Source organism: Patagioenas fasciata, chromosome Z, assembly GCF_037038585.1.
Source record: "Patagioenas fasciata isolate bPatFas1 chromosome Z, bPatFas1.hap1, whole genome shotgun sequence".
NCBI classification, from domain to species: Eukaryota; Metazoa; Chordata; class Aves; order Columbiformes; family Columbidae; genus Patagioenas; species Patagioenas fasciata.
The window spans coordinates 21,406,254-21,418,860 of NC_092560.1; the positions used below are offsets into that span (position 1 = coordinate 21,406,254).

The following is a 12,607-nucleotide window of genomic DNA, read 5'->3' on the forward strand; positions in this document are numbered from 1 at the left end:
ACTGAGTGTGATTTGAGCATACCTATTACTCACCAAAACTGCTGAGATTAACACAGCACACAGAAGGCATGGCTGGAAGGAGGAGATAAATGGCCATTACTTTTCCCTAATAACTTAATGTCTAGGAAAGATGCCTCAGACTGAAGAACCTCAATCCAAATTACTTGCCATTTCTGTTGAAGCTGGAGTCAGAAAGAGAGTCAAGAAAGACCTTGACTTTATAGTCTGACAATTAGAGGGTTTATTACATTATGTGGGATTCAATAGTCTGAACCCAGGAACATCTCTGTATGTCAGCTGATGACTATTAATTTAGATTCAATATGCCTCCTTTGGAAGACAATCAGGTGATTTATTGCTACCCAGTTATGATGAGAGAGAGGAGGTGAGGCTTGAAGCCAGATTCCTCAAGCCATACCTCAGGCTGTAAAAGCAGGTGTCTGTTGCTTGTCAACTGGCTTATGATGAATGCATTCAACAGCTACTGCATACGCCTGTTTTTCTAAGTCTGTTCTAGTGCCTGATGCCTAGGGCCCTCTCTCCAAGTTCTAGAGATGTAGGTTTAAAATTCCTGCAGGAGAAAATTGAAGCAAGGTCTCTCATCGTCATGGAGAATGCCCTACCAGGAGCGAAAAAAGGAGTGAGAGAGTGGAAAATCAAAATAAAAACAAAATGAAGGCTGCTGCCAGCTGTCCCTTCAAATTGATGTGCCCTTCATCAAGCTCTGTATGAATATACAGCTGAAGTGTCTGAATGTTGGAAGGGCTTCTTGGTGGGGAATCTGTTTTCACAGATTAACCTAAAAGCAGCAATAAGATCAAAACTATCTTCTATGAACAAAGCTGAATTTCAAACACACTGTTCCCCTCAGAATTCCCTTGTAGCTCCCTGCCTGACATGCTAGCTATTTCGAAACACATTTCCACTCACCTAGCCAATATGTTTACTTGTATTTTGCATTCTACTTCTGTCCCATTCTAAATTTCACCTTTTCACGAAAGTACTTTGTAAAATAGTTCTAGGTATAAAGGCTAGGTGAAATCAGGTGATATTGGCTGTCAGCAAGTTAACTGAATTCTACCAGATTTGACAGAAATGTGCATTAAACGGGCTTATAGGGGAACCCCGAATAGTTAGTGGAATTCAATTAAAATCAACACAGAATTAGTATTGCAAAGGTGATTTATTGATGCCTAGGTGTGATGAAAGAGGAAGTGAAGCCTGAGGCAAACATATCAAGACAGCTGACAGTTTATGCTCTTTATTTTGAAGGAGATGGATGACCACCATCTACAAAATACAGCAAAATCAACAGTTTCAGTCAGATGCAAAAAAGTGCTCTCTTTTCAAACAACAGATTGGCTTGGTGCTGGTATGCCATCATAATCATCGGAGTAGTGCTGATACTGGTCAGTAAGAAGAGGCTGATGCAAGTCATCCTTATTTTTCTTGACACGTACGATACATGCAGCAGCAGCAAAGATAATTGCAACAAGAACGAGTGCAGTCACTATTGCAATAGTTATCATCTCTGTGACACGGAGAGCCCGAGCTACAGGAGGGAAAGCAAAAGGAAAAGTTGTTAAAAATAAATGTTAAGTATATGGATAAACAGCAGATGGACAGGCCAAAGCTTCAGTATCTGTCATTATTCAAGGAATTGTGAAGCAGAACTAATTTAAAGTTCAGTGGATAATATTTGCTCCAAAATGTGAGAAAATTTCAGTCTTACTACACTCTAAAAGCAGACCTGGACTCTTTTGCTATCTGGCCTGTGAGGGATTTGCATTGTCTGTAGTGATTAAGCGAGGACATACAATATAGCAATAAGGACCTTCTGCAAAGTTTAGGTCCAAATGACAGCTTCTCCAAAAACTGGAGTGGATAGTGGGAAGAACCTCCTATAATCAGTAGCTATTTAGCTGTACCAAATCCCAAATGCAACTCATTTGGAAAGCCAGTCAGGAAAAGAGAAATAGACTTTTAAAAATGCAACAAATATTGTTTGTAAAATTTGAACCAATATTATTGCATGCTTTATAAACTTAAGGGGGGAAAGACTTGATGAGAAAAAAAGAGGAAGCATTTAGGCTGGACAGTTTACCTGGCCACTCAACTTCGTAGCTGTATCCCAGGTTTTCTGGTGCAGTAACAAACATTTCATTATTGGTAACTGGAGGCCAGAATGGCACCATATTGTACTGTCGGTTGTGTCCAATAGGGGCATTCTCCAGTGGATATGTTGAGATATCTGAATTCAAAAGTCAAATCACACTTCTGTAAATACAATAACAATGATTTGGACGACTTTTTTTTTTTTTTTCCCCCCCACAGTGACTCAGGGCATTCAGTACCTTTTTTTTTTTTTTTTTTTTTTTTTTTTGTTCCTATCTTAGATTAATCTAAAAGGACTGGTTTTCCAGTGAAAGATCCAGGATGGAGGGCTCTGCTCTGTCCAAAAGCACGACCATTAATGACATCTCTGTTTTTTAATGGAAACCAACAGTAAATGGTATAACTTCCATCCTGTGTTGGCATTTTCCTTTCTTCTTGAATGACAAAGGAGCAATATGGATACATGAAGGACTTGGAAAATGTTTTTGCTACAATCTGGCTTTGTCTGATAGTAACAGTGATGAGGATCTCTCTCATGCAGATCAGGAGGGCAGCTGATATGAACTTCAGTGGAATTTTTTTGCAATGCTATGGTAAATCAGGAGAAATCAACTGAAGAACAAACAAACAAACAAACACCCCACCATCCTGCACCCCGTCGCCCCTAAACCAAACCCCAAATCAACAAAAAAACCCAAACAAAACATCTTGGTGACATGAGGTAAAAACTTGTGATAAGTTATGTGAGTACCACAAGGGGATAAAATGGCTCCGTAATACTTGACTTTGGAAAAATACATGAGACAGGTTGTGGAAGCTGTACAAAGAAGTCTCAGTTCTGCAACAGCAGCTGTCTTCTGTAGAAGAAAGAAGAGGGGACTGGATTGTCCTAAGAGGAAAACAGTCACTGCTTTGTGCAGACTAATGCACTGACTTTAAGGTTATACGGAATTATCTCCCCAGTTCACTGTGACAACGTCCTTCCTCCTCATATTCTCTTTTATTCTTTCCTTGCAGAGCCTTTCTTCTTCCCTCTCCTTCACTTCCTCTCTCTCCTTCACTTCCTTTCTTATTCCTTTTCTCTCTTTTCAGAATTAAAAAAAGCAAGAGCACAGTGACCATCCTTTGAAAGGATATGGTAATGGTAATGGAATGCTGGTAGTAAATATCCAAGGTGGACAAAATGAATTGTGAAGATGTACATAGCATCAGATCTTGTTTGACAAGAAGCCACACTGATACTTGCTCCACACAATGTCAGAATGTCCTTGAAGTATTTGCACCTTCCATGGCTGCACTGTCTTTGCTCTATGGAGACAATGTATTTGCACACTTTATTTTCTTGAATTGAGCTTGATATCTCTGGCCAAGTCCCTTCACAGACAGTGACTTGAGAACATATGTCAGTGTGGTGATGAAGGGAGCTTGCTTCTTATTTCTCTGTTAACTATACTAACTGTTAAAATTCCAGCCCTCTCCCCAAAGCTTAGGGGCATCTTGCTGTCCCACAAACAGCAGCTGAGTACCCATGACTACAAAGACTGATGGCCACCCATCCTGCCTCTGTTCATGACAACATCTTACCTGCAGAATATCTTCTCAGCCACTCATCAAAAACAGCATCTGTAAATGTGTGCAGGAGGACAAAAATGGGATCATTTGGTGATAAATGAGTTTGCCCTCCTGTTCCATTTAAAAATAGATGAGCCAGGTTATGAAGACTTCGAACTGCTGGGTCGTATTTCCCTGAAGGATCACTGTACCCTGAGTATGCAAAGAACACAAAAAATCCCAGTGAAGATTTTGTTTGGAAGCTGCAGTTCCAGATGGATACTTTTTTCTCTGAAAAACTGTCAAGTTGCTGTGTTGCCTTGCTTATCATAAATGAGTAGCTAAATTTCTACCTAATGGCATTTGAGAAATGTCCTTAGCAAGCATAATTTTCAGATTAAAATAGCCTTTATGAAAGAATACTGAGAATGTTGAGTGCAAGGCTGTGGTGATCTAATGCAAAAATGGCCAAAATAAACCACATCATGGCATGAAAAGAAAGGTGTATTTGGGACCTACATATTTTTTAACATAACTGAATGTGTTTTCTAAATACTGAGTTAGGTGTGTATATGTTGCCATTTATGCTAATGAGCCAGCTGTTATGTTTCTACACGTCATTTCCAGGCTTACTGTGAACACATCTCAGAAAGCTTCACATGCTCTGTTTTTTTCAGTGGAGATACCCTATGTAACTCTGTCAGTACCCAGCACGTGGGACCCCTCATGTCAGAAATCAGGATTTGAAGCATCATGAAAACTTTCCCCGTTTCAAGCTCTGGCCAAAACTTGTACAGTTCGTTGGCTAGAGCCATGTTTAAATACTTACCTGGATATTGACAGCCCATTTGTCAAACATGATAAGCATCCAAAACTCTCATATATAGTTGACCTGGTGCAGATTCTTGGTTTTGTAATAAAACAGAAAGAAAATGGAGTATATCCTCCCCTCTGTAGGACTTATGACTCTACGAAAGAGTTAGAGGATATACGGGAGGTCTGACAGGGATCTGAACTGCCACTTGGTAATCTTTTCTCATAAATCCTTGTCTTTCCTGTTAAAAACTCTGGATTACTAAAGTGCTGAAGCAGTTGGCAGGATACTGGCTGAACAGCATAGATCAAGTCTTTAGACTTGTTACTGTGTTGAGGGGTGTGTGTTCAGATGCCAGTGACTGAAAATTTCATTTTTAATGTGTAGAGCTTAGAGAAGAACAGAGTTATATGGCCCACAGAGAAGGACTAATAGATCTAGCAGTAAAACTTGTACCCAGACCTCAATTATTCAATACCATCTAATTAAGTATTACCAAAGCTTACAATCTCTTTTGCTTTCTTTTGTTTAATTCAGATAAAAGAGTCACTGCTATGACCACTATTTTTCCTCATTTAAGGATGTAGCTACATAATTTTGCAGTCAAGGGCTATCTATTTTTAGCAATGGCAACCTACTACTAGGTTGCAAGGACCTGATGTCAGGTAGTACTTAGTATGTCAGTGAGACTTTTGAGGCTTTTATGCATTTAAGCTGATACAAGCTACAAAGTAATTTCCTCAGAATTTACTTCCACTTAATACCAAGCCAATACTTAATGCTGAGAACAACTCCAAACTTATGCTCCAAACTTATACTTGCAACATGAAAAATGGCAAACTTCTCCCTTGACTTATTTGTAGTTGTCTCACGTCCTTTTATTTGCCGTGTTTACCTTCTACTGTGTTACGAAAACTGTCAGTTGAATTGGAATAGAAAGGAGGAGTGTCAAATACACCAACTTCCAAACACTGAGCAACATCCTCGGGTTCTGGGAGACGCTGTACCATAGGCCGTGCAACATTACCAGCAGGATTTCTTCGGATGGGACCACCCTCAGTGCCTGGGGTGAAGAGAAGAAAGAAAACAATTCTAATGTGAAACAGTAGGCCACAGAATATGCATCCTTTTAATGACTGAACCACGAGGAAAAAAAAATCCATCACAAATGACATATCAACTGAATGAATGAGTCAGTTCCTCATGTCAGGCAAAGAATCTGGATCTTCATGGGGTCCTGTGTGCTGTATCCTTTGCAACAGGATTTAAAAAAAAAAAAAAAATCTGGAACCTCTTACTGAAATATGTGATTCTGTAAATGCATTGGAAAAATTTTCTGTAGTTTTCCAAAGGAATTTCTTGATGAGACCAAGGAGAAAAATTTTGAGGATATCATGATAGAGCAGCTGGGAAAAGGACTATAACTGATTATGTAGGTGATTAATGCAATGTTGTGGCTCTTATAGCTGAGGTAAATGTGTTAGGATTCAATATTTTTCACTATGTTCCACATAGCTGACGCTAGGATTTGCTAGATGTTCTCCTTTCAGGAGCAGAATGCCATGAAGGTGATAAGTGAAGCAGTCAAAAGAAAACTTAAGTTTCAGTTAGAAAGTGACACTTCCACATTTAATTATTTATGGCACAGGAGATGTATAGATACTGCATGAGAAGTGAACTCAAAGCATTTAGCTCTTCCTCTGCTACAAGCTCTTGATCAAATTTTGAAATGCCTAGTGCCTCACTGCAAGACAGATGATAAGTATGTACTATCTCACAAGATTGATGAAACTTGGATCAAGACTATTCAAAAACAACTTTAAGACTTTTTGGCTGGGAAAAGCCATTGCAATATAAATTATTCTATTTATTTATTATTAAAAGGATTTTTTTCATCAAATATTTTCCATCAGTCATACTTACTGTTACAGATAGTTCCCAAAGTTTCATAGTCTTCTATATTTTCGCATATCACTCGCCACTGAGAGAATATTGAGTTCTGGCTGATAAGGGAGACATCAAAATTGCTTCTAGCTCCCATCAAGTCATCTGTGCAGATATCACAGGTGTTTTGTCCTGTTGCAAAATTCCAGTAGGGCAGTCCAAAGGAGGGGTCCTGCAACATGTTCTAAACCACATAAACATGGTGTTAATACATGTGTGTGAAGATGGCTGTAATATTCACAGCTAGAAGGATTTAAAAAGACAGTTAAATACATCTTAGTAGGAGTCAGAGTCCTCCCTCATAAAGGAGAGAAAATCTGTGAAAAATCTATGAAATCTACATGGAAGCTTTCAGTGGTTTTGCATGCTGATGCCTTTGGCTGTTCAACAGAACAGATAGCTGGACTGTTGAACTAAGTCATGGATCTCCCTCTTTAATAAAACAGTACCTCCTCCATGGAACCATGTTACAAGTAGTAAGAAACATCACTTATTAATGATATCTGATTTTTGTAAGTATTTTTAATAGTCTGTCAGCAACAGCAGTGTTTGTAGCATAAAAACTAAGCCAACTGTGGAACAACTGTGCAGATGGGAGAAGGAAAAGGGATACCAGCCATTCAAATTACTGTTGTTTGGTTATAGTGTGGTTTGAATTCAACATCTCTGGAGTGTGTCCTGGCTTCCATTATTTCTATACCAGGATATGTTAGGCAGACAAATTAGTGTAACTAATGACCAAGTTTACTAACATAAATAGGAGTATCTATTAAATCACTGAGAGCTAGAACTCCTCAGGGCTTACACCTAATGAAATGCCACTGATGTCAAATGTGAGGATTTGAAGGGAGTTTATATTGCAGCCTGACATAAAGCCATTAAAGCTAGTGGAAACACTTGGAGCAATTTCAAAGACTATTTAAACATAATCTTGAAAACTTAATTCTCTCTTCTTTAAGAAGGATGATGGCCCATAAAATCATCTATCCCTCTTATGAGAAGCCCACACAAGGAAAGGGAAACAAAAGAATCACTGATCTATGGAACGCAGTGTAACAAAACACTAATTTCTCTAGCAATTATTATACAAATAAAATGTGATTACAAAGCCCCAAGCCATCTCTGTAAAACATTTTTTTAGAATTTTTGCTGCTTTGATTAGTATAACTTAGTAAAGAATCAGGGCATTGATATTAAAAATAACACTGGTAATAATTTTTGTTGGTCCAATAAAGGACATTCTATAGGTTATCTGGAATTTGTATGTATTTTTACAGGAGACTTTCATGTAACTTTTAAATTTTCCATTATTCTGATTGAAATACTGTATTTAGGATCTCGATAACAATGACAGTCTAAAACTTAAATACACTCTATTAACTTTAGCATACCTAATGAATTACTGAAATTGAAGCAGAATCATGTCAACATGTAGAAAGAACTGCTACTATTTTTGCCTATTAGCTTATGGGGGTAAGTTCTTTAACTGTAAAAAAAAACATAGCATGAAACATGGCTTAACATTAATGTGAACTTTACCTGCATGTCTCTTTCAAGCTGCAGTAGATGGTACCTATGCCATGTCACAAAAGCTGGTCCCTCATGAGAGAAGTCAATTCCTCCAAAACTCTGCTGCCCTGTACCCAGAAAAGTCTTCCTAACAGAATAATAATGAGACCACACAAAGTAATTGTAAATTGAGATATTCTCGAATTGTGGTGTGTTTCCATCTGGTCCAAATATTTCCTCACGTCTTCTTGTGGCAATAACAATGTCAGGATGGATTGTCACCTTGGCTTGTTGTAAGGCATTCACAAAACGCCTCCTTTCTTCTGCACTTAGATCCAAAAGATTCCTCCTGACTGTGCGGATACAGAGGAAACAAGTTACTAAAGTAATGGACACTCAAGTCTGGCCTCACAAGACTCAAGACTAACTAATTTTGCTCCTAGTAATCCTGTATAAGTATTTTTTCCTTTTCTTTCTTTTTTTTTTTTTTTTTTAATTTTCTTCAAACATTCATCCAATTTTTATTGGAGCAATTAATAACATATTGCGCATAAATAAAAAGTGTTCTCTACTGTGAGAAAGTTTAAGCCTAATAAAAACAAAGTCTGAAACCTTGTGGTTTTAGTGCTTTTAGAAGTATTGTTACAGATTATCCTTCCATTCTGTCAGAGAAATTACAGACTGTTCTTTGTCACAGGAGTCTTTCAGAACTTCTTCCAATATACTTAAGGTTTCCTGTGGTAATGCTTTACAACAAAAGAATACTACATAGTGATTTACAATAATCAGAAGCTCTACTGCTTGACAATTTGGGGAAGCAGTAGATTGTTTATGCTTGAAGCATTGCAGGAAAGATGGCAGATTCACTTGTGAATTGTGAATATCACACTGTACAGCATTGCTCTTTAATATCATCACTTGCTATTATTAACAACAACCATATATTAGTTCTTTTTAGCAGAATATCTCAAAAACATTAAAAAATATCATTATCCACGTGTAGACAGTGAAACAAGGCAGAAAATTGACTTGTTGAAATATCAGTATATCAACAAGAGGAACAGAGTCTGTATCACCTCAATCCGAGTCCAGCACTCTTTCACCTGGACGGAGAAGATTTCAGGCTAAATTTAGACTATGAAACAGGTAGAGGTCCTCACACATACTCTTCGACATACACTTATTTTCATTATAAAAAATACGGTAAAACCCATAATTGTCCAAATGAGTGTGTTGACATGAGAAGCAACAGGTCTTAAGCATGAATTAATATGAGGAGTAAAAGTGAATTTCATTTCAGTATATGTCCAGTTGGGGATATTTTTGCCTCACTGAATTTTACAGGCAATCTTTTATAAAGCATCAATTTAATCCAAGGACTCTGTATCCTGAAACATGGTTTTCTGTTTTGTTGAAATGAACTGATATGCTAGCCCTGGTAACTGAAGGTATTTTTGTTGTTAAGTAGCACAGTAAATATAAAAATCTAATTTTTATTTACATAGACATCTTAACCTTTTCAGATTTCAAAACATTTGAAATGAACCACAATAAAAAATCGGGGCTATTAGTAAAGATAGGCATGAATTTAGAAGATAAAAAGGCATCAAACTGCATTTTGCAGCTATTTTATATAGATACCAAGAGTAATTCAATAATTATTTCCAAAGTCTGAGCAGCTGGGGCCAACTCTGTGGATGGTCAAAAGAGATGACCTCCATATGGAAACTTAAATCATAATAAGAACCTAATTTCAGCCATTTAAATTCCTGTTCTCATGCATGATAAATATGATTTACTTCGCATCTTACTGAGTAGTAAAGGATTTAATAAGTGAGAAAAGTAAAAAGAGCTCTTGTATACCCCAGAAAATCAGCTAAAGCTGCTTTTTGCCTGTTTCCAGTTCTATTTTCCTGAGTTTGTATGTGTTAATATGTATTTCTTGGTTATTTTTCAGAGTTATCATTATTAATGAGAACAAGCCAGAGCAACAAAGGGTGAAAGCTGGCTTAGCAGCTGCAATTAATGAGTCATACTTTTTGCTTTCTGGGTTGCTTCTTGGAGCTCAAGTGATGAATAAAATCATCTTTCCTAGAGCACCCAATAAATCGTTTTCAGTAATCTTATTGTTAAGATTTTGAATTGGTAAGCAGTACCTTGTTAACCCTTGCAGGAACACACACTCGTATTCATGAAGCATTTCCTATCTGGTGAAAATAACAGCAGTACGGATTTGTTTCTGCAAGAGACACTGTGCAATTCTGCTAGAGACCTGTTTTTTCTCATGTCAACAGAACCTGTAATTCATTTGGGGGTTTACTGATTTTACAGGATTTCAAGACCATCTTTAAACTTTCTCTAATAAAGACTGAAGTCTTGCTCATTCACATGGTTTTGACTTGAGAACAAGGATCTGTCCCCAAGCCTCCTTATCTTTTTCAATTTACCTACAATATTTTACATTTTTCTAGTTCCATGAGGACTTCACTACCATTTAAAAAAAAATCGTCATCGGTTTACTGACATGCTGGACTAAACTGAAACTGGAGAACTCTCAGAAAGTCTCACCAATCTTTGTGCTGATTCGTCTGAACAGCTCATAATCATGAGTTAAGGCTTTTAAATACATTGATAGCAACTAGGTTAGTAAAAATTTACAAGTCCAGGTACATTGTTTAGAAATGTATTAAGGGATTTTGAATCAAATGAGCTGGTGTCACACTTAAAGTATTGACAAGGTATTAAACATCATATCTAGATATCTACTGCTCCCAGACATACTCTCAAACACACATACATGTCTGTATATATTGTTTTACTCTTAAAAAATTCCAATGATTTCAACTTAGATATCTATTCCTTAATGGATTTGTCCCTAATTCTGCACAGGCTGCAGGTTTTCTTTCATCATTTATTGGGTAGCAGATATAGGTGCATGGTGCAAAAGCTGAACAACTCACCTAGCAGCTCCCTTGATAACTGTTATGGCAACATACATTTGCTAAATAAATATAAGGGACATTTTATATTTTAAAGAAAACAAATACACTAATTACATTTAGAAGCAAACATTGCCAACAGGAAATTTTCATGTTTTATTTCTGATTCTCTTACCTATATTGATTTGCTGGCTACAGGTAGGTCCAGTCCAGCCGGGGCGGCATGACCCACAGTTGTAACCAGAAAAGTTACCGTTGCACTGACAAGTTTGGTTGAAGAAGCGTATGGGCCACTGCTCACGGTCATCCCGCCCATCATGCATGTACTGTGGGCCGTGGGGTCGCAAATCAACAGTCACCTGTACACACCGACCCCTCCCCGTAGACACACCACACCGGTCAGTACCTGGCCCAAACACAGGGAAATAATCTGGACAACACATGCCGCTCCTCAGGGCCTCGACAGTAGCACACTGGCGAGGGAACTGAGCTCCAGCTTGGCCAAGCATGCTGAAAAGCAGTGACAGGGAAAGGAACAGCAGCTTGGGGAGCTGCATGATGGTGGATCCAGCAGAGCCAGCTCCTTCCAAGAGCTGGCAGTCCGCGCACACTGGCTTGTCTCCTGTGATGGGACACCTAGCTGCCTCTGCAGAGAAACAGAGAGGGAGAGAGAGAGAGAAAATGAAAACAAGTGACATAAACCTTCAGGCTACCCCTCCCACTCCAGAAAGTGCCTCTGTACCCTGCGCTGCCATACTCTAACTGAAAAAGTGAATGGCCCCGACTACAGACACTAATGTTCTTCTCTTCTCTCATTATCTGCACAAAAGATGGTAACTACCTAGAGCTATACCTGCTCATTGGCTTCTAATTGCTTCCGAAATGTTCATTCCTGGAGTCAATTTGCCATTGAGATTTATTTCTCTATCACAAAATGCAAAAACCTAAGGCACCATTTTTTTGAACTTCTTTTTCACACACACGTCCCCCGCTCCCATTCACATCTTTTTTTTTTTCTGCGTTTAACTAGTGTATCTTGTCCTACACTCAGTAGTTCCCCTCTGTGTCTCCTTGCTGTTCTCTAATGGCAGCTCCACCAGAAAGTGAAGCTACAGCTCTCCATGCATTGTACCTGTTCTCTCTTTCTGGTACCTCTCCTCTTCTGAGATCCTGTTCTATCTTTGCACGTCCTACAGCAGTGTTTAACCCAAAATAAGCACTGCTAATTTCTCTCCTGGTTCAGTCTGCTTACTAATCCTTCTTCTACCAACACAGTGTGGCTTGGCCTCACTCTCCTCCTCCTATTAATCCCCTTTCTACTTCAGTGCATTTCCCTGGATGTTAAGTACTTGAACAGCACATGATTTCTTTCATGCTTATCTCCTTGTGATTTTACAAGGTTTAGCAAAGGTCACAGACAAATACTTGAATTCAAAACAGAACAACTGTGAAGGGTTTTTTTTTAAATTATTTGCAAAGAAAGGCTCACTTGAAAACACACAAAGAACACTGGGGAAATTCACATGTAACTGACCTTAAAAAAATCTTCAAATGGCATTTTCAAGATCAGGATGAAGTAACAAAGATAAGTTATTCAGAAAATGAAACATTCCAATCTTAAACTTACAGTTTTCAGTTTAACCATTTATTGTAATAATCAAATAAAAAGACAATGATCATATTGAGCATCCTGAAATGCTAAATTCTAAGCAGGTACTACGAAGCATAATGAAAT

The 12,607-nt window shown here is 38.1% G+C and overlaps 1 protein-coding gene across 1 annotated transcript; it reads right to left on the reverse strand.

Moving 5' to 3' along the window:
• Positions 1–1,245: 1,245 nt before the first annotated feature.
• On the reverse strand, positions 1,246–12,170 carry TYRP1 (tyrosinase related protein 1). Its single transcript, XM_065861092.2, has 8 exons — positions 12,005–12,170; positions 11,048–11,518; positions 7,964–8,286; positions 6,404–6,608; positions 5,376–5,543; positions 3,700–3,879; positions 2,105–2,251; positions 1,246–1,552 (listed from the first exon to the last, which is right to left on the reverse strand). The coding sequence occupies exons 2-8, from the start codon at positions 11,427–11,429 to the stop codon at positions 1,347–1,349; spliced, it is 1,611 nt and encodes a 536-aa protein (XP_065717164.1). The 5' UTR covers positions 11,430–11,518; positions 12,005–12,170; the 3' UTR covers positions 1,246–1,346.
• Between the last annotated feature and the right edge of the window lie 437 nt (positions 12,171–12,607).